Source organism: Carettochelys insculpta, chromosome 2, assembly GCF_033958435.1.
Source record: "Carettochelys insculpta isolate YL-2023 chromosome 2, ASM3395843v1, whole genome shotgun sequence".
Classification (NCBI taxonomy): domain Eukaryota; kingdom Metazoa; phylum Chordata; order Testudines; family Carettochelyidae; genus Carettochelys; species Carettochelys insculpta.
In genome coordinates, this window is record NC_134138.1 from 164229590 (window position 1) to 164254245 (window position 24656).

A 24656-nucleotide genomic window follows, 5' to 3' on the forward strand; every position below is an offset into this window, starting at 1 on the left:
CCCTTCAAAAACTCAAATGTAATATGCCCAGTGGATTTTAGGTTTCAGAAGGTGAGCAGGTGTCAACTTCTTCATTTTGGGACATTTTTCCATTTTTTTTTTTTAATCCATCTGCCCTACATTCTCATGAAAATTGCATTGGGCTGTTTGGTAGTAGCTCATATAATCCCCCACCGTCCTTCCTAAAAAAATCTTTGAGGTTTAGCACTGCTTGCAGCTCCCCTTCCAGCCTGAGGAGCAAAGGTCCAGAAGCTGCATTCAGGCCTCAGTTTTCAATGTTATCGTTATACTTTACCTGATGGGGAAATTTCCCCCCATGCCCGTGCTTTTTCAAATTGTCTAAAATTAACAGGAAATCTTGGCAATGCAAATTTACTTTCTGCAGCTCATTGTTCATGATTTCCTCCTCTTGACTCTAAAATCAACTACTCTTACCTCAAATACCAGTTTTTTCTTATGTCTGATGCTTGCTCTTCTGTTTATATTTGTTAATTACTTTGACTTTTCCATCATTGTTAGTTATTTGCATATTTTGTCATTGCTTGCAGAAGTGAACTGTGATATTCAACTCCCTGATTTACTACTTCCTTAACTCTATTTTGTAAGCAACCTATTTAGAAATAATATTGGCTCTTTCATTGATTCCTATGATATTGACAGGGATACTTGTTTTCTTTGCCCAATTGCCTATGCTTGCCTTCTTATTGCTCATTCAAGCAGATGAGTATTTTTTAAAAATTATGAATCTGGGCATAGCAGTCATCATCAAATCTATTTTTTAAGACTTCATTCCCTTCTTTAACTTACCACTAAACCATCTATGTGTATTGCCATTCAGTCTCAAGATTTTAATGGGCTGACTCTGCATAGCAACTTTTTCCTCCTCAGGAGTTATAGACTAGGACTAGAGGAAATCCATTAGCTTGTTATCTAGCTAACAGTTCCATCTTACAAAGCTGCCTAACAATCCCTACTAAATCTCTCCCTAAAGTTTTAATGTAAACAATTACAAATAGCTCAAGAGAATTACTCATTTCTGAATATTTTCCACTACATCTTTTCTCTTGCTGTGACCTGCCTGCTGTCTCTTTTGTCTCAGTATCTACTTGATCACATCAGCTTTGAACACATGAAGTGCTATACGAATTCAAAGTGCATGGGGCTTTCAGTCTCTGCTGCTGAAGCTAGTTCACTGTGGCTACATCGTTACAACAAGTCACTGGAGCACAGAGACTGGATCTTGAGTCTCCCAAACTCCAGGGTGAGTACTGTAAGCACCAGAATGCAGAATCAGACTCTCTACTTACCCCATTACTTTTGAAATTGTCCCAGTGGCCCAACTTCAGCCAGAGAGACTGAAGAAGACACAAAAAGTATCCTGGAGCCCAATGGGCAGGGTCAGAGGTGGCAGGTATCAGTTCAAATCCCTTGTCTCCCTCAGGTATTTGAACCCAGGTCTTCCACAGCCCCGGTGAGTACTCTAAACATTGCACTAAAAGTTACAGCAGAGGTCATCCTCCTTCTTTATCCCCATCTGCTAACTGCTTTGTGTGGATTGCTTAAGGTGCCCGATTTGGTAGGCAAGCTCCAAAGTATGCTTACCTGGGTGGGCCTTGCAGGCCAGCTAAGTGGAAGAATTGTCTTCCCCTGATTTGCACATCTCACTGTGGCCTTGGCGTCTGGATGAGCTGCAGCTTGCATGCACAGACGCAGGAACATATGGACCTAAGCAACTTTTGCTCTAAAAATTTAGACACCAAGTAATTTTAGGCACCTATATGGTTTAGCAGCAACTGAATGGGGATTTAATGAAACCCAATGGGGCCCAATTTGGGATTCAGGCACCTAAAGTGGCTGTTACACACCTAGCTCCTTTTATAGATCTCTACCAAAATTTCTTGTACTGAAGCTAGACCTTGGAGAATTCCAGGCTGGGAAACCTGATTACTGACTTGAAATATTTGGGCATGTGCTTCCTACCTAAGGGAAGGAAAAACTAAAACAACTATTTAATCCTCAGGAGAGAGAAAGCACTTCTCACTTTTTAAAAAGGTACTTAAAGTTAACGAACACAACAATTTTAGCTTTTCACCTCTTTGTGCTTTGGTTCCCAATCTGTCCAATGGGAATAATATTACTACCTAATTTTACAGAGGTATTTTGAAAATAATTACATCGATGCTTCTGAAACACTCAAATGTGTGCAACGATAATGTACACAAGGTAATTCGAAGTTGGGCAGTCAGAGCAACATTTGAGTGGTGTGCTTGGGACCACAGACAAAACGAGAAGAATAAAAGAAGCGTGCAATGCACGTGGCAGGCACCCCATAGAAAAAGTAGTATATAAAATCATGTAATTGAAGACTATCATAATAAATATGCCCAAGGGAGCAGATTAAGGTTGCACAGACAAACTTAATCCTGACATTTCCTAATTTTAAATGGGATTCCCTTTGTAATTTTAACATTCTTTTAATACAGTTGTTTTGGATCTAATAGAATAACCCTAGTGAACCATACAGCAAGCTCTCTAAGTCATTAATTAATTACTAAATAGCGGTTACACCTCTTCCTCAGTTAGCTTTCCCATTCCTTTATTTGAATAAGAACTATCGGGCATTTTCTATGTCATAAATTTTGAAATTCCAAGAAGTACAAAGTGCCAAAATCAACTGTCATGTTTGTGGGTTTAAATCCTTTTACTCTATTTCAAAACAGTTGTTGCCTTGGAAACAAGCATATTCTTCTCACTCCAAATGACATCCAGATCTTGTCACCAATAATTAATCTATTCCCTTGTTCAAGAAAGTGGGAGCTATGCTCCTCCACCTTAGTGATTTCAATGGCAACCTATTCACTTCTAAAGAACATTCAAAACTGCTTCTTGATTTTTAAAACTCTCCATGGACTAACTCCTTTCACCTATGTATGTGCTCTGCTACTTACGTTTCCCTCTGTCAACCAGGGATTCTTCGGACTCTTAGCCTTAACTCTTCAAAACTGGAATGGTGGCAAGGTTTTGTTTTTGTTTTTTTATTTGGTGTGTCCCATTTGAATTTTTCCTAAGGTTATGGAATTAGAATAATGTACTCGTTTCCAAGGCACATTATTCTACAGCTTTTGTTGGCATATCTTATGTTGCTCAGGATTGTAAATAAACCACACTGACTGACTTAAGTTGCACCAGCATAAACACCAGTGTGGACAGAGCTATAGTGGTAGGAGAATGTCTCCCACTTGACATAGTTACCACCTCTCGTGGAAGTGGTTTTATTATGCAAATGTGAGAACTTCTCCCTTCAGCAAAGAGTATCTTCACCAGACAAGTCACTGAAATCACATCTGAAAAATCATCTCTTTTTCTATTAGTCCCCCCGACCACCCACCAAATGAAAGGCTCTCTGCAATGTCCCTTGTTAAGGATAGTCACATCCTCTGTTAAGGATGGATTTTACAAACTAATTTCTATTTTAAATGAATGCATGCATCTCTTATAAGAGATGTACACAAATATGATTTAACGTTAATTCTAATTTATTACTTGCGGATTACAAAAATGGAGGCATCCTTAAAGGGCAAAGTTAGAAATAAATTTAAACATTTACAATAATAGACGTACACAACTCTCAAGCAGGACTGTCCTTACTGATAAGGTTAATTTATGTGGTCAGCTAATGCAATATAAAAATAATTGGAAAATCATGCAAACAACTAAATCAAGTTATGTGAAGCACCCATGTTTCTCATGTTAGTAATGAAACACAGAGCATGCATAATGCACAAGGAACTCCCTCTCCTTAACTTACTGATGTTTGCACCATCATAGCTCGCTGGTCTCGCATTTTTCGTACAATATCCAGTGGATAAACAGGTTGGTTTCTTTCAATTAAGCACATAGCTGTTTCCATGGTGACCAGTACGCCAGTACGGCCTATTCCAGCACTACAAAATGTAAGAGACACCCCCAAAAAATAAAATTAAGAGGCTCTGACTTGCACTGAATACATATCACAGACTTAACATTACAACACTCTAATCTAATTTAGGAATAAAATCCACACAGTTTACAAGTCAAAATATAAAAATGTATATTTTCAGGACAACATGGGCAATATTTTCTCTACACAACTGCAAGAACAAAAGCATTTTTACATAAATAAAAAGAAAATTCTAGAAATATAAAACCAAATGTTTCAGTAAATGACTTTAAAATTGTTGTGAGTTAAAAATGATATATTGTTCTGTAGATTTTAATTAAAATCAACCTCAAGACTGAAAAGTAAAAATAAGAAGTGATCTATTGATTTTTAGGGATAGAAGAAAAAGGATTTTGATGGTTTTGAGGTCAAATTGATTATATGACTATTAAAAAGTGAATTACTACATTAAACAACCATTATTCACATCAGATAGCCACATAATTGAGCAACTGAACCAGGAAGTTTAATCATGAAGGGGGACAGTAAAGAAATACACAGTTAACCTGTGGAAGTCCTTGCCGGAGAATGTTGTGAAGACCAAAACTATAGGAGAGTTTAAAAAACAGCTAGATAAATGAATGGAGGATGGGTCCATCAATGGCTATTAGCCAGGATGGGCAGGGATGGTGTCCCTAGCCTCTGTTTACAAGAGACTGGAAATGGGCAACAAGGAATCGATCACTTGATGACTACCGGTTCTGTTCATTCCCTCTGGGGCACTTGGCATTGGCCACTGCCGGAAGACAGGATAGTGGGCTTGGTGGACCTATGGTCTGACTCAGTATGACTGTTCTCATGTTCTTAAATTCAACTCCTTAACATAACAATATTGTAACTTTTGTCTCCACTGGATGAGTGCTCACTGACTAACAGGCAAATTACCTTTGGATTCACATTTCTTTAAAGGAATTTGCTGCCTTGCAGGATGCCTACTATTGAATAATGTATAAAACAACACTTCCATTCGGAGGGCAGTTGGAATCCTAAATCTCTTGGACTGCACCCAAAGTAATGAACTTTCATTTAAAATACCTGCAATGAACAAGGACCGGCTCGCTCTCCACTCTCTTTGGCCTCATACAGGTCACAAATTCCAAGAAGTCCCTGGAGTCATCAGGAACACCATGATCAGGCCAAGCAACATACTGGAGATGGGTGATGGTGTGCTGTTCCTTGGTCTGAAATTCAATGGTAGTGTCATCGTATCTCATGCAGTAGTGTAGCAGCTTTACTTACATTCATTCGTTAAATGCAGTTTGTTTCATAATAAACTTACCTCGGCAGCTCAAGGCTCTACAGGCTGTACAACAGACTGCAAGATTTTCTAACAATGTTTTCTTATTAGAAACAAAACAATAATTGATTCTTGGCAAACAAAGTTTAAAAATAAACGTGTTTAATACTACACTAAACTCTTTTTTATCCAGCATTTGGGTAACCAGCACATGCAAATAAGTGGCATAACTCACAACTGAAGCTCTGGGCAGCAGACATGGGGTGGAATGTGAGAAGCCATGTCATGGCTGGGGTTTGTGAATTATGGAGCAACATCCCACCCCTTAAGGCCGGCCCACTCAGTGTCTGCCCTGTGCCCCTCTGTGCTGCCTATGTATGCAGCCAGCGGCTCCTCCACTCTCCCGTCCAGTGACCACCAAGGTGAGCCCCCTTGCCCTGCTGCCCTGTCGCCATCTTCAAGCAACTCCACGCTGATCCCACCAACAAGGTAGGGGTAGCGGTTGAGCAGAAGCGAGCGCTGGAGTGCGGGGGTCGGGGGAAGACATCTGTACTTTGTTACTGGAGGGAGGGGCACTGACCACTGCCTGTTGACTCTCTGTTAACCAGAATACTGCATAGGGGGCAACCTCCTCATCCCAGGGCTGCTGGATATGGAAAAGTTTACTGTAGCATATTTACGATACATAGCTCCTTTAAGCCCAAAAGACTTCACATTCTTTACCAACTATACTTTGGGAACCCTAATTCCAGCAAAGAAGTGCACCATCTCTGATGTAACACACTGCAACAGCTATGCACAATAGTTAAGCAATAGTTTAGATCAGAAAACAGAAAATTCCTGCTGAAATGGCAAAAGAAATTTACAGGCAGAATTTGAAATTTGGCCTGGACCTAGAATTAAACACCCCTGCATTGTGCAAACAGGGCCACAGGATCTTTAATGACTAAGGCTAGGTCTACACTGCCGCAGAAGATTGACCAGCTCAGGGTCGATCTCCTGTGGTTTTGTTTCATGAATGCATGATATGGTGCTTTCCAGGATCAAAGTTGACCCTGGTATGCCTTACAAGTGGCAAGGATTAAGGAAGGCTGATGGGAGAAATGCTACCATCAACCTTCTTTCACATAGACAGCCATTATAGTTTACAGCTAAGTTGATTTTAGCAACGCAATTGGCATAACTAAAATTGCTTATCAGCGGTCGTCTGTTTTGTCTAGTATAGACATAGCTTAAGTATTATAGACCATTGCTTACATGGTCTATAAAGAAGGTACCTGAAGCAGCATCTGCTAACACACCACCCTGGGATGTTGGTTCAGTTCTGACATTGATGGAGCAGTGCTACCTGCAAAATTATCAACACTACCTTCATCATCCACGTCTTCTCTCCAAATACTAATCCCAGGCAAATCTGGCTTTGTGAGATTCAATGGGATTACACTACAAGGCAATATGGTTGCTAACCAGTTCTAAATTGGTGTTCCCTTTAATAGTCAAACATCATTTACAGTTACAAAAAGGAGAAATGTTAAATAATGTGCAGTAGGTGTGTTTGTGGATTTGGTCAGGATATAGCAAATGTGCACATATAAAGCTTAACTATTTCTATGAAGAAGACAGGTTATGCATAGCAGTGTTTCTCAAACTATGCTTTGCGGAACACTGGTGTTCCATGAACAACTTGCAGGTGTGCCTCAAACATTTGGAAAAAATACACTAATGGTCTATATTTTCTGTTACTGAAACCAGACACAATGTTACTTCTTCATTGCTATGATACCTGATTAAATTATTTCATTTTGTTTTTGCTGAATATATTGCTGGTTTTTTCCATAGGTGTTCTGCATTAAAAAATATTATTGTTTGCTGTTCTGTGGTCTCAAAAAGTTAACATTGGCGTATATCATACACTAATAGCATAGAAAAATTATGAATGAATTATATTTATACTTCCTGTTCCAAGCATTTCATTCTGTATGATGAAAATGTATTTAGCTGAGGAAATCTATTATAGAAAGGGCCCTTTTTCATTTAATTATATTAATGGGAAGCCATGTACTAGCAACTACTTCAGTTTCTTAATTTCCTGTTGTTTCTCATCATACAACAACTCCTCCTTGTGATACAATTATCTTCACATGCACATGCATTTCAAAGACTGACTAAATCTGCTTTATTTGCATGAAAACAGCTATAGACATGGGCCACGATTTGGAAGACACTAGTTTTATAACATGGCTTTGGTCCATATTACATGCAGCTTTTTAAATTTGATTCTTCTAGTTGTTATACTGTGATATTTCCCCCTGTGCTAATATATCACCATGCTAAAATGAAATGCCACTCACGGAGATTGTCAGTCCTCTTTTCACAACATTTTTAGAACAGTGAAATAGTTAACTCTGCTGACATTTAAATGTTCATCATTAAGCTCAACATTAACACTCAATTGAGATGAATGCTACTCATTTGTTCACACTGCTTTAACATTAGGTCCCATTTTAAGTTTGACATGATTTTTTTCTGATGGGGTGGTCACACAAACATCTTTTCATGGTATCAAATATGACCTTATTTCCCTTTTTTATAGATGGGCACTATATTTGCCCTTTTCCAGTCTTCTGGAATCTCTCCCCCTACTTCCAGGACTTCTCAAAGATGATAGCTAAAGGCTCAGATACCTTCTCTCTCAGCTCCTTGAGTATTCGAAGACTCATTTCATCAGGTCCTACTGACTTGCAGACATCTAACTTTTCTAAGCAATTTTTAACTTGTTCTTTTTTTATTTTATCTTGTAAACCCACCGCTTTTCCACTAGCATTCTCTATTCTAGGCATTTCTTCATCAGACTTGTTGACAAAGACTGAAACAAAGAAGTCATTAAGCATCTCTGCCATTTCCAAGTTTCCTGCTATTGTTTCCTCCTCCTCACTGAGCAGTGGGCCTACCGTATCCTTGGTCTGGCTCTCGTTTTTAATATATTTATAGTGTGTCGTCTTGTTATCCTTCATGGCTCTAACTCGTGTGAGCTTGTTTTGTGCCTTTGCCTTTCTAATCTTGCCCCGAACACATTTATTGTTTGCTTATATTCACCCTTTGTAATTTCTCCTAATTTCTACTTTTTATATGACTCCTTTTTGATTTTGAGATCATGCAAGATCTCCTGGAGTAGTGCAGTTACTTTGGGAAGGGGATAGTTGTCAGATATGTAGTTTGAGGGGCTAGAGATTTAAGATTTTTGTATTTTAACTCACAGAAGAGGAAGCCACCCTGACATAGCGGCCCTCCAGAACTGAAGGGACTGACTGGGTTGTACTATGTGTGGTGCTTCTTTATCACTACAGACTCCATCTGCTGTCCTGCCTCTATTCAGTGCATGCATTGCTGTATTTGTTTGATTCTGCGAAAGCTGGGACTGGTAGCTTCATGAGGGTTATGACAGAGAAAGATCTTCTGCAGCTTCACCAGCCAGTTCCACGATCTATAGAAAGGCACATGAAGACAACAAAAAAATCTGGGAACACAACTTTAGTAAGCATTTTTCTCCCTGTAATTTCCTTTTAAAGCAGGTGACCACTTCTAGTAGTTACAGCCAATGGACATTTATTCATGATCCCTTTTGGCAGCCATACTCATGTTTTACATTGACACATGTATTCTGTAACTATGGCATGTGCTTAGTCCAACCTTCAATTTTTTTTCACCTCTAAGTATTATCTAGAAGACTAGAAAAGGCTAAGCATTATTATTCACGGTTTTTCATACTAGTGCCTCAATGCTTACAAAGAATGGGGTCCCTTGTGTTACGTACTGTGTAAACACAAAATAGACAAATATTTAAAGCTCTAAACATGCTCAGTACAAAATACGACAAAATCCCTGCCCAAAATAGTCTAGATCCAGAATCAGGCAGATGGGTTTTTAATTTTGAAAAATCACTGTCAGCCCAATACATTGTTTTAATGTTAAATTTGCAAAGTCCGGAAATGCCAGAATTAAGGTTGTTCTCAGCTCCTCTGTTCACATGTATTATGACAGTCTTTTTAACCGTGTAATCCCATAGCTTTTCTACCCACCCAAAGGCATCTCATTCGGTGCTAGTGAATATTTCATATTACCATGATAATTCAAAATGTGGTCTCAGGACTTATTTACCATTACAAACCATTTAAATCCAGTACTGATCACAGAATTCATTTCCTCATTTTCTACATAACTTGTCACAGTAACATCTGAGTGCTTCACAAACACCAACTAATTTATCTTTACAACACTCCTTTTAGGTGTGATTGCATTGTCTTCATTTTACAGATGGGAAACAAAGATACAGGTAAGACCAAAACTGTCAAGTGTCCCCTTATTTTGAGTGCCTAGTTTGACATATTAAAGCCTGGGTGTTTTTTTAGAATACTTAGGTTTTAAGCATACTTTATCTATGCACTGCACAGTTCTCATTGATGAATGGCAGGTGGTTCTTAGCACTTTTGCAAATCACGTTGCAAGGGTCACAAGCTAGGCAAGCAGAAAAAGCAGCATATGCAATTTGTGACCTCCTATGAAAAGTTTGGCTAAAGTTACTTGCTACATGGGAACTCTTCTCTGGCACAGACAGGGACAGAATCCAGTTCTCAGTGGCAGCATTCAGTTGCCTTAACCACAAGATTTCTTCTCTTCCTGCCATTCCCTGCCTCATTCACTGCTCATACTCCAGCTTCTGCAACAAACAAAGCAGTGCTCCAACAAACAGAGCTTTATACAGTACACAACGCTTGATATTCACTGAGCACAGTCCCTCCTGTATAGGGGTACTGGAAAAAAACAATACGCCATTTATGTTATTAAATCTTCTCTCATAATACACGTACACAAATAAGATTGTATAAGCAATCTTAAAACTTGCATTTTCAAATGTTTGCATAGTTGATTTTGCAATCTAATAGTCTTTAATGCTGATTTTAAAACAGTAATTTATTTATTTATTTAGGGAGGAGTGCGTTTTACTGGTCAGAAAGCTGTCTGCTCCAGTCTCCCAGGCCTATCTACCCTTTTTACTACTTCTAGCCTCTTTCTCTTCAGCTCTTGCACACCTATCCTTACCCACTAACCCCCCTGGCTCCATACAAGTCCACTATTTCCTCCTCCGTGCAGCATGAGCACTAAAAAGATGCAACTGAGAACACAGAAGAGAATTTCCTAGGATGCTAGTGGCCCCAAGCAGCTGACAGTGGCACTCACAGGGATAGACCTGCATATCCTCAACTGCTTTGGAATGACGTATGCTTAGTCATTGTGCAGTGATGGCACATGCTCAAGCCAGTTGACACACAGGAACTGTGAAGGGACAGAACATGCTCATTTCAAATGGAATCATCAGAGAATAATGCTGCCAGCTGCTAGCATAGTTCTACTAAGCATATTTTAGGTACAGTGACCATTTCTCCCCCAGCCATACGTGGGACACAAGGGAATGACACGGTCCCAGCCAAAATGGGATGGAGAGTCACCCTACTTGGATGTCAGGTGGTGTCTACCCTGTGGGGGTGACACCCTGCTGGGGGTGCTGTGGGGAGGCAGCTGGGGGTATCATCTGCTCCATTAGTCAGGGCACTGGGAACAAGGCTTCTGCCCTGCCAGCGAAACTCCTGGCTTCTACCAGCCGTGGGAACCCAGGCAACAGCCGCACAGATCTGTCTCCTGGCTCTCGCTACGTGGGTGAAGCCAGGGGGCAGCTGCACCTGTCTGGTCTCCCCCCACCCACCCCGCAGCTAAGGGGAAGCCGGGCAGGAGCTGCACGGATCTGGATCCCAGCTCCCACCAGCAAGGGGAAGCAAGGAGGCAGCCACGCTGCAATGTGGGCCTGGCTCCCGGCTCCCTCAGTCATGGGGAGCCAGAACTGGGGGCAGCCACCTGCACTCCTAAAAAAGTGGAATCTGGGGGCAATTAGCCCCTTTGGCAAAATATATCTGGACACCAGGATGGCAACTGAAATATGGGGCTGTGTGACCCAAAACAGAATGGATGGTCACCCTAATTTTGGGGAACCCAAAAGATCCAACTTGACACCAAGAGAAAGCACCTAACAATTTCAAGTTTCTGCTCCAAAGCCTGTAAGCACTGGAGAATCCCAGTGAAACAGTTGTAGGCATGTTTTGAACATGAGCAAATCAAGTTGATAAACTGATTTCCCCTAATTTATTCTATGAAACAGCTGAATGGCCTTGCTGAAAAGGGAGATGCCTAGCATGGAACATTTTAGCCTGAATAGTTACAGTTTGCAACATTACACACAACTAAAAAAAAGAGTCTTCCTAATGGAAAATGTTAGTAGCGTCTAGAGTTTAGGCTGCTTATCAGTTCTGCCTGTAAGATTATGTTAACATCATCCCAAAAATGCCTGCATGCTACTCAGGCCTGAAGAGAAAAAATGTTAATTGTTCTGAATGTTCTAATTTGTTCCTCTTGAAAATATTGTAGCCATTCCTTCAACTAACTCCTAGTGTTTTTGCCAAATTTTATGCATAAGTAAAACTTCAGAATGGCTGACTTATTGCTTTTTCATTGCAAACCTTTTTCTCCATCACTGATACTCAGCAAAAGTGATAGCAAGGGACTGTTATAATTAATCATCTTCATGTGGTTATTTATAAAGTATCAGCAATCTCACCTGATGTATACTGTTTGCTACAGTGATGATATAACTGCTCTCTACAGAACTAAGTTAAATAAATGTTCAAACATCAAGCATTTTAGTTTTAGTTGAAAGATTTATTTTAGTTAATAAAACAAGTCAAGTAGGAGGATGACAAAGCATGGGGGCAGCAGCTAATACAATACACGGCAGAACTTCTGAAGTGTCAAAAAGCCCTTCTTTCTTGTCACTACCTCTTATGTAACACTTTTCATAGAGACTGACGAATTCTAAATAAAATATTCTGTACTAAGCAATGTTCACCTCCAAAATTATGTGAAAAGTTTCATGTCACAGTTCATCCATGCCCAGTGGAAGTAAATAAATCATAAAATCAGGGACAGAAATAACACCAAAATTAAAACCAATAAAATACTGGATCGCAAACCTGCTTAGTAGAAACTACCAGAAATAGAAAGTGATCCATGGCAGCTAGAATAGCAACACAGAGTCTGTGTACTAATGAAACAAAAAAGCGGTATGATCTATAGTAAGGGATGTGTCTGTGACAGAGGACATATTTTGTGAGAAAGTATAATGGATAATGAAGTATTTTTCATTCTTCTATCACCTCAGATCTACTTCTGCAATATGACTAAAAGAAAATTAAATATATACTGAGTACATAAAATACAGATGGACGTGGTGAATTAAGCACAGTAAAATCAGAATTTACATTTCTTTTGTCACGACTGCTCAGAACAATGTTATGAACTTAGTGCTTTATATTTTCTTATTTCAAGGCTACATGAGAACCTTAGTCACAAAAGGAAGAGGCAAGATATTAGTCCATATGTCCCCATAATATTTAGGTTGGAAAGAATATAAATATTTAATGGCGTAGCCATCTGCTGCAACTACAGGTATGGAATAGAATTAGTACTGCGATGGAAAATCCTAAGCCGCCTCTGGTTACCATTTCTCCTAAACATATAAGAGAAATGCACAAAAAGAGCCATGTTTTGATTCCACTTATGAACTAGGTTTTCTTACAGCAGCAATGAACAACCTAATGACGAAAAGCCACATGAGAGGCCCTACTTCATCTCAGTGGGCCACAAGATTGTTGTAACCAAGACAGATTATCAGGATAGGACAGTTTTTGCTAACTGCATTTGTGTACACAGAATTTGTGGAGTGTGCCGATTGAATTGTAACAGTGCATTGATTGGTGCATGGCTCTCAGTTCATGTTGTGTGCAATCAACAAGCACCTCATTTCATGTCCCTTTGCTTTTTGTGCATGTTACTTTAGTAATATCAGCAGGAGGAAAAGAAAAAAAAAAACGTTCATGGACGGAAACCAGCAGAATCCGGCAATCCTGCGCATGGGCAAAAGTAAACAAAATGTCTCGTGGGCCACACACAGAACCCCAATGACCACAGGTCACCTACCACTACCATACAGTCAAGCTTAGAATCCATCCCTCTTAATTCTGAGGGACAGTACTACAAAAACAATAGCAGGAGAGTTATGGTGCTGTGACACTGCTGCTGTCGTGCACATGCTTCTTACTTTGATGTAAAGGATTTCTTTTTGTTGAGCTAGTAGCTAGGTCAACAAAATAATTCTTCTGTCAACTCACCTGGACCTATTGCGGGGATTAGGTCATTCTAACTATGCCACACAAAATTTTTCATAGATCTGATTAATGCAGTTAGATTAACCTAAATTTTAGGGTAAGACTAGGTCTGTGTATCTTATAGAAATACTTTCTTATATGAAATCATATCTCATATGACATTTTCAAGCTATTATTCATCTTAATAATTAAGTGTATTGGTCTCCATGCTCTCTATCTTTAAAAAGACAGAGAATATAATACTCATATTAGCTCTGGGAGTAATAAAATGCCTGGTTTGCTTTCACACAAGACTGCACAAAGTTTTCAAAAACCACAACAACAAAACCATTCTGTGCGACCTAAAAGCTTTGCAAAATCCATTTTTAATCATAAAACAAGCTCTTTCCAAAGCTCCTTGAACAATGCCTTTAGCTACACTGAGAAAGAGCTCAAAGTGCAAAGGAATGTTTTGCACTGCTTTTTTTTGTGCCACTACCTGCTGGTACTCAGTACCAGCACCATGACAGCCCCAGCTATAGGACTCGCTGGAGGGAGGGGGCAGGCAGCTGGCCAAGTATCAACACCTCTGGTTTTATATTTTTTTTGGGCTATTTCATACAGGTCTCTATTTTAAACCCCAAATCCCCACTGCCTCTAAGCTTTTGAAAATTTTGGTCACTTCATTTAAGAACATGGCCTTGTATTCATTAGGGCAAAACAGTATGAGGTTAACCTGTTAACTAACCTACATTACAATCACAGTGAAGATATGGCAATTATAGTTTTAAATCATGTTAGCTAGCCAAGGCAAATCTTAGGTGGAACAAGCTTAAATTGACCTGCTATTGTGGCTTAAAAGTGCAACTGCTTTGTCTTCACTATGTTTGTAACATGGGATTATTCAACACAAGCTAAAAGCCACAAAATTTTAGCTATGACTGTTCTGAGCAATTTATCTGAAAGGGTGTATTAACTAAGAATAAAGGTGTGTTAACTTGTGTTAGCTACTATGTGGCAACTACCAGTTTCCTAGAGAAGCCAAAGCAAGTTGTAGTCTTCATGAGTCAGCAGATCAAAGAAAAGATTATCTGGGCACCTGGGTCTACTTTCATCCACAGACTCACATGAAAATTACAACTACATTTTTTATACTTGGATTTCACCTCCTGTTACTTACCATGAGGGATCTGTTTGCCAGTCTACTCAATTTAGCTAACAAGTCTGCAAATGCTAACTTAGACATTCTACATTTGCAGTTTAATAGGAAGCAATGGTTTTGGTTTATCTAAACTAGTGTTTAAAAAGTGTTAGCTAATTGAATTACCAGGCCATTAATTAACTTGAGTTACAAGACAAAAAATGCTTGTCTAGTCATAACCTGCAGCACTGTGCCATGACACTGGTTTGAAGATTAAGTAAATTTCTTTCATTGGCACCCAGATTTATCACTGATAGGACAGCGTGTAGAACAATGAACTATTGGTTTCCCATAAATATGAAAGGCTATAGTATAAAGCAATGTAGCTGAAAGACACTGAGAATATGGACACTAGTGAGAGGACCTGTATTTGGCATAGAATTGTGGTGTCCAAGCAATTCCAAACCAGTAGCCACTAGATGAACTAGTCACGCTTTTCTGAAAATATATTTATTTTTAAGCCAACTAGTCACACTAAACTGGCTAAATAGTCACACGTGGCTAGTGTGCTTGACACCAGAGACACAAAATATTGTGAGTACAAACAAAACCAGAATGCTTGTTAAATATCCCATTTAGTAAATAAAAATGCTAAATATAAAACATATTTATGACACCTGTCATAATTCATCAGATTATGAGATTTGGTCATATAGTAAAGGAAATGTCATCATATTGTAAAAGAAAACCGCATAATATTTGAGAACTAATGTGTTCTTTTCAGTATTACCAACAAGCTCAGTAATAGCCACCTAATTGGACAGAAGTTAGAGGAGTCTTAAATCAAAAAACAACAAATGCAGAAGGAATGATTTCTGACATTCGAACATTAATTAAAAAACTGGCCAGACTGTGGTGGATTCCTATAGGGATATTTTACAACGACAGCAATATTTCACCATTTCAGAAGATAACAGATATTTTGTGGTTAGAGCTTTGAGAAAGGATGTAAAGATGCTAGAGAGAATAATGTAGGGCAGCTTATTATTAGAGGTGGACAGGAACTAAGTCTTAAGTCCCTTTGTATAAACAAGCTCAGACTTCCAAGAAGCTTGGATGTGATCTGAATATGAATGCTGTGGTACAATTTCATCTGTGAAAGTACGCCATGCATCTGACTTTTCCCCTTTCCTCCCCTTTCATTACAACAAAATAGCTGCAGCCCAAGAGTACAAAAACCTTGCATAAATTGCATGTGTTCAAACTGTGCACTCTATGATGCTGCTTGTTCAGTTTAGCAGAACTAATGGAAGAAGATACACAATATTCTGTAAGTGCTCACAAAACTATATTACAAGGATTCACCTTTTTCTGGTAATTACTCCATGGGTGTGTAGTACTGAAGAACTGTCTCACCCTCCCCTTCTAAATGAGCAATAATGTTATGAAGGAAAATAATCTATATTTTAGCCCTAAGTATTTGTTTAGTGTCAAGGACAGTAAAGCAGTATGGATGACTATAATAAATAAATACACAGTAACATAATAGAGTAAGGTCTTATAATTAATAAGCTTTTTAGCTTTCTTTTTAAATGTAAATCACTGGAAGGACATTCAGAATAGCGCTATTTAGAGGCATTCCTTAAAAAATTTATGAAAATGCACTGGGTCACGCAATACTTATAATATATACAATTTGACTAGACTTAGCTGTATTTCTCACTACAGAAAACAACCACCCCCCAAACCACCCCAACCCCAAAAGTTAATGGTCACAGTATAGAAAGCACTCACCTCAATATTTGTAATCAACATTTCCCGAAAAACATAGGCAATAGTACAATCTTCAGATTGACATTTGACACGAAAGTTGCCATATTCCATTATATCTGGTGGATCAGGCCAATATTGATGACATTTGGTCTGCAAAGAAAAATAAAAGCACAAGCCATGATCTGATAATTAACTGTGTTTTCACTCAGTCTCTCATTTAAATGGGACATTTATATGATCCAACCCTATCTTCTTTCAGCTACACCAAAGAGATCAGAAATGTTATTTGTAACTGTTCTGGTTTGTTGTTGTGGCATGTGTGGATCAGTATCTGAGAACAGTGTGACATGTCAGCAGGGATCACCGCACGGCCTTGTGTGATCATTTACACCCATACAAAGCAAATGCTGAATGCTGAAATTGTGATCCTCACATTCTCTTTACATAGGTATCAATAAATGTACATTGTCTGAGCCAGTGGACAATTAGACCCATCACATCTAATGGCATTATTACACACCTGTAATGCCCAATACCTGCTTTCTGAGATTTAACGCAGCACTTAGAAAAGAGAAGTTACTCACCGTAGTAACGATGGTTCTTCGAGATGTGTCCCCGTGGGTGCTCCACGATAGGTGTTGGGCTCGCCCCGGCGCCGCAGATCGGATCTTTCCAGCAGTTTCTGCCGGACCGCGCATGCGCCGGCGCGTGCCGCTCCCAGCCACGTGCGCGATCCGGTCCCCGCCAGTTCCTTGACCAACCACCTCGGATGCTCCTGAAAAACACTAAACAGAGATGTGAAGCGGGGAGGAGGGGTGGGTGGTGGAGCACCCACGGGGACACATCTCGAAGAACCATCGTTACTACAGTGAGTAACTTCTCTTTCTTCCTCGAGTGTCCCTGTGGGTGCTCCACGATAGGTGACTACCCAGCAGTAACCCAAGAAAGGAGGTGGGTAATCGGGTTATGTGCAGCTTGCCCCCGAAAGGACCGCTGTCAAGAGACGGGTATCCTCTTGGAATACCCTGTGTAGGGCATAATGCTTGGCGAAGGTGTCATAGGATGACCATGTCGCTGCTCTGCAGATGTCTTTTAGCGCAATGCCCTTCAAAAAGGCTGTTGATGCCGCCACCGCCTTGGTGGAGTGAGCCCTAGGTGGGGCCAGTAAAGGAGTCTTTCTAAGTTCGTAGCACATTTTTATGCAGGATACGATGTGCTTCGAGATTCTCTGTGAAGAGAGACCTTCTCCTTTTGATCTGGGAGCGAGAGAGACTAGGAGTCTATCCGTTTTTCGGAAGGACTTAGTCCTGTCTATATAAAAAGCGAGCGCCCTCCTCACGTCCAGGAGGTGCAGGCGCGCCTCTTTGTTGGAGTTAGGAGGCTTTGGATAAAATGAGAGTAAGACTATAGGTTCGTTAACATGAAACTCTGAAGAAACTTTCGGAACAAAGGCTGGATGCAGCCATAAGGTTACCGCCTCCTTTGAAAATACTGTGCAGGGTGGCGTTGCCATAACTGCTGCGAGCTCGCTCACCCTGCGAGCTGACGTGATTGCAAGAAGGAAGGTCGTCTTTATCCTAAGGAGACAGAGGGAAACTGTGGTGAAGGGTTCAAACGGTGGTCCCGTTAGTGCGTTAAGCACCAGGTCCAAGCTCCATGAAGGTAGAAGCGGTTTCCGAGGTGGGTACAGGTTTACCAGCCCCTTCAGGAACCTAGTAACCATGGGATGTGTGAACACCATGGGCCTTTCCTCTTCGTGTCGGAAAGCCAATATAGCAGCAAGGTGGACCTTCAACGAGGATAGGGAGAGTCCGCCTCTCTTGAGGTCCAGTAAGTATTCTAATATTACAGGTATAGGCACAGCAAGGGGAGCTAATTGCTTGGTAGAACACCATGCAGTGAATCGAGTCCATTTCTGCTTGTAGGTCTTCCTAGTGGAAGTCCTCCTGCTACTGTCTAGGACTTGTTGCACTCCCTCCGTACATGTGCTCTCTAGGGAGCTGAGCCATGGATTAACCATGCTTGCAGTCGCAGGCCTCGGGGGTGTGGATCCACTATAGACCCCTGGGCTTGCATGAGCAGGTCCGGCGCCACCGGAAGGGAAATCGGTGGGTGGTCCGACATGCGCAGGAGTACGGGGAACCACTGCTGTCGATCTCAAGTTGGGACTACTAGGATCATGCAGGATCTCTCTCTCCTGGCTTTCTGCAAGACCTTGTGGATGAGCACTGTGGGAGGAAATGCGTAGAGCAGGGGGCCCTTCCACGAGATCGCGAATGTGTCCCCCAGGGACCCCCGTCCCAGTCCTGCCCTGGAGCAGTATTGTGGGCACTTCTTGTTGCGATGAGTGGCAAACAGGTCTATCTGGGGAAACCCCCATGCCTGAAAAATTGGCCGTAGGAGATCGGAACGGATCTGCCACTCGTGTGTGAGTGCGAAGTGCCTGCTCAACTGGTCTGCCTGCACGTTGTGAGCGCCTGGTAAATACGAGGCTTTCAAAGTTATATTGTTGGCAATGCACCAGTTCCACAGGTGGACTGCTTCCGCACATAAGGCACGGGACTGAGCTCCTCCTTGTCGATTTATATAAAACATGGTGGAGGTATTGTCGGTATTGATTCTGACTACTTTGCCTTGTATATGGTCTCGAAAGTGTTTGCAGGCGTTGAACACTGTTCTGAGCTCCAGCATATTTATGTGCAGCGACTGTTCCGTAGGGGACCCCAGTCCCTGCGTCACCTTTTCGCCCATGTGTGCTCCCCACCCTATGTGGGAGGCGTCGGTGGTGAGAAAGATAGGTATTTGTGGTTGGTGAAAGGGTACCCCTGTTAGCATGTTCTTGGGGTTCACCCACCACTGCAGGGATCTGTGCACCTCTGTCGTGGGCGACACCACCCTGCGGACGGTGTGTGCTGCCGGTTTGTAGATGCTCGCCAGCCAGTGCTGCATGCTCCGCATATGCAATCTGGCGTTCTGTACTATGAACGTTGCTGCTGCCATATGGCCTAGCAGCTGTAAGCATGTTAGAACCGGCACTGTGGGGCTGAAGGTGATGACTTGTACGAGGGAACCAATGGCGCGAAAGCAGGCATCTGGTAGATAAACCCTTGCTGTGATGGAGTTTATGCATGCCCCTATGAACTCTATGTCCTGTGTGGGGTTGATCTTTGACTTCGCCAGGTTGATGACCAGGCCCAGTGAAGAGAACGTGCCTGCTGTAACGCGTATCATGAGTAGTACCTCTTCCTTCGAGGCCCCTTTCAGTAGGCAGTCGTCCAGATATGGGAATATAAACACCCCGTCTGTGCAGGTAGGCTGACACCACTGCCAGGGTCTTGGTAAATACTCTGGGGGCCAAGGAGAGGCCGAACGGCAGAACCTTGTATTGGAAATATTCTTTGCTGACCATAAACCGGAGAAAACGTCTGTGAGCCGGGTGGATTGTTATACGGAAATACGCATCTTGTAAATCGAGGGCTGCGAACCAATCTCCATCGTCCAGTGCCGTAAGTATAGAGGCGACTGTGATCATCCGAAAGCGTTTTTTGCGCAAGTACCGACTGAGGCCTCGAAGATCTAGGATGGGCCTCCAGCCTCCTGTTTTTTTCTCTGTAAGGAAGTATCTTGAACAGAACCCTTTCCCTTGGAGTTGCTCCGGCACTCTTTCCACTGCCCCTATAAGCATAAGATGGTCCACCTCTTGCTTGAGTCTCGCTTCGTGGGAGGCGTCCTTTAGATGGGGCCTGGGTGGAGGTCGTGGCGGTGGGAGCGACTGGAAGGGGATCGCGTAACCCGTGGCTATGATCTCCAGTACCCATTTGTCTGTGGAGATCTTTTGCCACTGGGCGTAGAATGGTCGGAGGCGATGATGGAACATTAGCTTTGGATGACATTGCGCGATGGTAGTGATAGTGCAGCCCTCGATCTGTCCGTTAAACTTGTTGCCTTTGGCCCTGCCCCAAGGAGGCACGGCTCTGTTGGGAACGTCGCCTGGGAGTTCTGTACTGTTGGTGCTGTTGATGCCGCCCTTGCTTGTAGCCCCTTTGGTAGTGAGCACGCTGGGGTTGATACGGGTATCGTCTTTGCTGAGGGTAATACTTTTTCTTCCTGTATGGAGGGGTATAAATCCCCAAGGTTCTGAGAGTAGCCCTTGAATCCTTACTGGAATGAAGGATCGAATCAGTTGATTCAGCAAACAACTTCTGTGTGTCAAAGGGGAGATCAACGATCTTCGCCTGCAGATCCCTCGGGATACCCGATGTCTGAAGCCAGGATTCCCTGCACATGACCACTGCCGTAGCCATTGAGCGTGCCGCCGTATCTGCTACGTCCAGGGCGATCTGAACTCCTGTCCTCGAGGCTGCGTAGCCTTCCTGCATGATGGCCTTCAGCACCGGCTTCTTATCCTCTGGAAGCAAGTCCATGAGGGAAGTCAGCCTGGAGTAATTGTCAAAGGTATGGTTCGCTAAATGTGCTGCATAATTTGCCATTCTCAACAGTAGGGTAGAGGAGGAGTAGACCTTTCTGCCGAATAACTCTAGCTTCTTGGCATCTTTGTCCGTTCCCCCTGTCTTGTACTGAGAAGTTTTCAACCTCTGTTGAGACGATTCCACCACCAGAGAATTTGGTTGTGGGTGACTGAACAGGAACTCCATGCCCTTCGCCGTGACGAAGTATTTCTTATCCGCTCTCTTGTTTATAGGCGGAGCGGACGCAGGGGTCTGCCATATCGTGGTAGCGGACTCCATAATTGCTTCGTCGAGCGGAATAGCTATTTTGGAAGAGGCCGGAGGTCTCAGGTTTTTGAGGAGCTTATGGTGCTTCTCCTGCTCCTCTGCTGTTTGGATGCCTTGCGTAAAGACCACCCTTTTGAACAGCTCTTGGAACTGTTTGAGATCGTCCGGGGGGTGGATGTCCCCTGGTGCCGTAGCCTCGTCGGGGGAGGATAGAGAGGAACCACAAGGGTAAGCCTCTCTGGATCCCTCTGGGTCCTGTTGACAGTGATACATCTTCTCGCTGGAGGCTTGCGAGGGGAAATCTCGGGGTTCCAGAATCAACTCCCCCTGAGATATTTGCATTTCCGTCCCCGTCCGCAATTGCCCTCAGGGATAGTGAACCCTCTGAGGGGACCTGTCCCTGGGGGTATGCCTATGGTGTCTATGCCCCGCATGATAGGGGCGACCATGGCAACACGGGCACAGGTTCCTGGGATGGAGACCTGGACCACTCTCGAGGCTCATACCCCCAGCGTCTGGGGGAGCGAGATCGCCTGGATGATTGAGACAATGGTGAGACTGATTTGTGATAGTACTCCAGGGGGTCAAATCCCAGAAAAGGCGAGGATGGCCCAAGCCATGGTGAGGCTGGCTGGAGGAACGGGGAGGGAGGCTCAGGGTAGACCCCTGCCTCCTTGTTGGAGTTCGTAGCATAAGGGGAGGGCTTAGAGAGAACAGCCCTGAAGCCCTGTCTGGAGAAGGGCTGCGGTGCCGGGTTTTCTCTGCTGCCTTTCCCCTCCCCTGTGGGGCTGACTCCGCCCCTTTCCGTGCCAGGGATGTCGGCCCCGCTGTCGGTGCCGCGCGGGTAGTCTCCCCCAGCGCCTGCAGGCTGCGTGCCTGCGAGCTCTGGACCGTCGTCACCCTGGGGGTCTGTGCCGCTAGCTGCGGTGCCGCCGGTTCCGGCGCTTGCCTGGCCGCCGCTCTGCCCACAGTGCAGGCCGGCTGTTTGATTATCGGAGGCTCAGCCTCTGCCACGTGTGCTTCCGCGCTGCCACCGCTTGTCTGTGATTGCGGCTGGGGGCTATGTGCTGCACCTGTCCCGCTCGCTGTGGCTGCCGGCAGGGATCGGGTTGGTGAGATTTTCCTCCGTTTCTGCACTGATGGGGTGAGGGAAGCCGCCTTCCTTTTATGGGCCCCTGCGGGTCCCTCTCGTTGAGGCTGCTCCGGCACGTCTGGCTGGAGGGCCTTGTCAGAGAGCAGCATTTTTAGCCGCATTTCTCTGTCCTTCCTTGCTCTAGCCGTGAGCTTTGCGCAGAAGGAGCATTTTTGGGTGACGTGAGATTCCCCCAGGCACCTAATACACTGACTGTGCCCATCGGAGGCCGGCATAGCTTCGCGGCATGACACACTTCTTGAATCCTGAAGAGGACATTGCGGTGAGTCTTTGAGTTGTTAATAGGGTACTTAGCATCTTCTCTGTGCGTGTTCCCCTCTCGGACCCAGCCTGCCGCGGCAGGAGGCCTAATGGCCTTACGTCCCCGGGCCTCCGCTGCTCCTCTTGTTACTAAGGCTTTTATATACTTTTTTCTTTTTTTTTTGCAATAAGAAAAATAACAAGCTAACTTCAAGATTGAAAGACTGAAAAGAAACTCTAAAAACACTTAAAACATTAAATAGGCTGACTCTGGCCGCAGCCTGAGTGGATTCCATCTGCAGCCGATGGCGGTTAAGAAGGAACTGGAGGGGACCGGATCGCGCACGTGGCTGGGAGCGTGCAAGGGAGCGGCGTGCGCCGGTGCATGTGCGGTCTGGCAGAAACTGCTGGAAAGATCTGATCTGCGGCGCCGGGGCGAGCCCGACACCTATCGTGGAGCACCCACGGGGACACTCGAGGAAGAATCATATTTTTGTTTATCGAGGGTTTGTAGCAGTTTCTGTAAAAACACAACCCAAGTTTTGTTGGGTCAGTGAAATCCTTTCTTTACAAAAACCTAGTCTGAGTTAACTTTTAAGTGCTATTTTTTTTATTAGAAATCTCACAGTAACACTTAGTAGCATTTCTTTTCAAGTGAACAATAATAGTTTAAAACAGTATCAGTTATTAGTACAAATCACTGGTGTACATGGATACAAAAATGGAGATGGGCCTTCAAGACTGGAACAAAATATCTAACCTCAGTGTTGTCCCCATACAAATTACAAATTAGCAAATATATATTTATGGGTCAAAATAATTCATTACATGGAGATTTCTTCTCTACTTTCATAATGTGATATTTTGACCTTTGCATATAGATCTACAAGTTTTAGTAGACACTTGGATGAGCAGTACAAATTTGCAGGACTGAAGTAAGGATCAGCAAGTGGAAAAGAACGTTAGAGCAGTGAACTAGGATTACCGTGCCTTTGTTTCAGCAAGCAAAAGCACTGCAGCTCAATTTAATGAGCTGAAAAGGCTTTTACCAGGAGAAGGCTGGAACAAGTACATTTAATGTACAATTGACACTGAAGGGGCAGTCTTCAAAGACAATGCTGATTTGTTGTTTGTATGAAAAATATGAAGATAATTATTTTCAGTCACAGCATCCTTTCCAGAGGGTGGCTGGGGGACTGAAGAAAACAAGATATATTTAGGGACTGTCAAGATTAATTGTAAAATTATGTCAGAGATTTTTGACTGCACGTGATTAAAATACGACCTTGTAGATCATTGTTGCAACAATTGTTATATTTTTGCAACAAATCTTGTGTCAAATGTGACATGTAATGCCTATTAAGAGGTTACGGCTTGCTGGTTATGATAATGCTAGGTATATATGTGTTATCACTTTTGCATTTGAAGTTATGAGTATTGGCTCTACGCACAATTTCAAATGTATGAACCTGGGGTAATCCCACAAAAAACTTAGCCAGCATGTCTTGGTGGGACCATTCAAGTTGAATTAGTCTTCAAGAAGTACTCAGCTGACAATGGATCATTGGAGACACCCAGCTACACTGAATGAACTTTCCTGGGAACATTCAAACTGGAATGTGAGCAACAGTTTCTGCTGTGACAAGGCAAAATTATACACAGATGTGACTTGGTGATGTGACTTCAAACTCCATCTTTTTACTCTACTTTTCCACAGTACAGACAATGGGATTCTCTCCACATATCAGAAGGTATGAGAGACCCTGGGAACATCCAATTTCACCACTTTCCTGCTCCAATCTCCGGTTTTACACTAACAGGAGCATTTTAACAAAGGGACTGAGGTCCTTCCAATGATTTTAAAGTAACCTGAAACATGACTTAAGACAGCAATCGGTTTTGTTACTGCTGAAAGCCTGAACCAAGAAGTTTGAAATTTTTTTTATGTATTAGATTTTTGTAACCTATTTTCAACTTTCATCTTTCTTTCCTTCTTTTTATAAATAAATCCCTAATTTTTAGGTATCAAAGGATTAGCAGGAGTTAGGTAAGACCTGAGTTATATTGACCTGAGTGTGTGGCTTGGTCCTGCGAGATCAGAAGAACCTTTAATTGGGGAGGCCAGTTTTAATATCCTTTCAATCC

The 24656-nt window shown here is 42.6% G+C and overlaps 1 protein-coding gene across 1 annotated transcript in view; it reads right to left on the reverse strand.

Moving 5' to 3' along the window:
* The window catches only part of PTPN3 (protein tyrosine phosphatase non-receptor type 3), a 224870-nt gene that overhangs the window by 10064 nt on the left and 190150 nt on the right, over nt 1-24656 (reverse strand). The window contains exons 24-26 of the mRNA XM_074987968.1: nt 16404-16532; nt 5015-5160; nt 3809-3944 (exon numbers count right to left, since the gene is read on the reverse strand). Coding sequence (XP_074844069.1) covers nt 3809-3944; nt 5015-5160; nt 16404-16532 — 411 coding nt within the window. The remainder of the gene's footprint in view (nt 1-3808; nt 3945-5014; nt 5161-16403; nt 16533-24656) is intronic.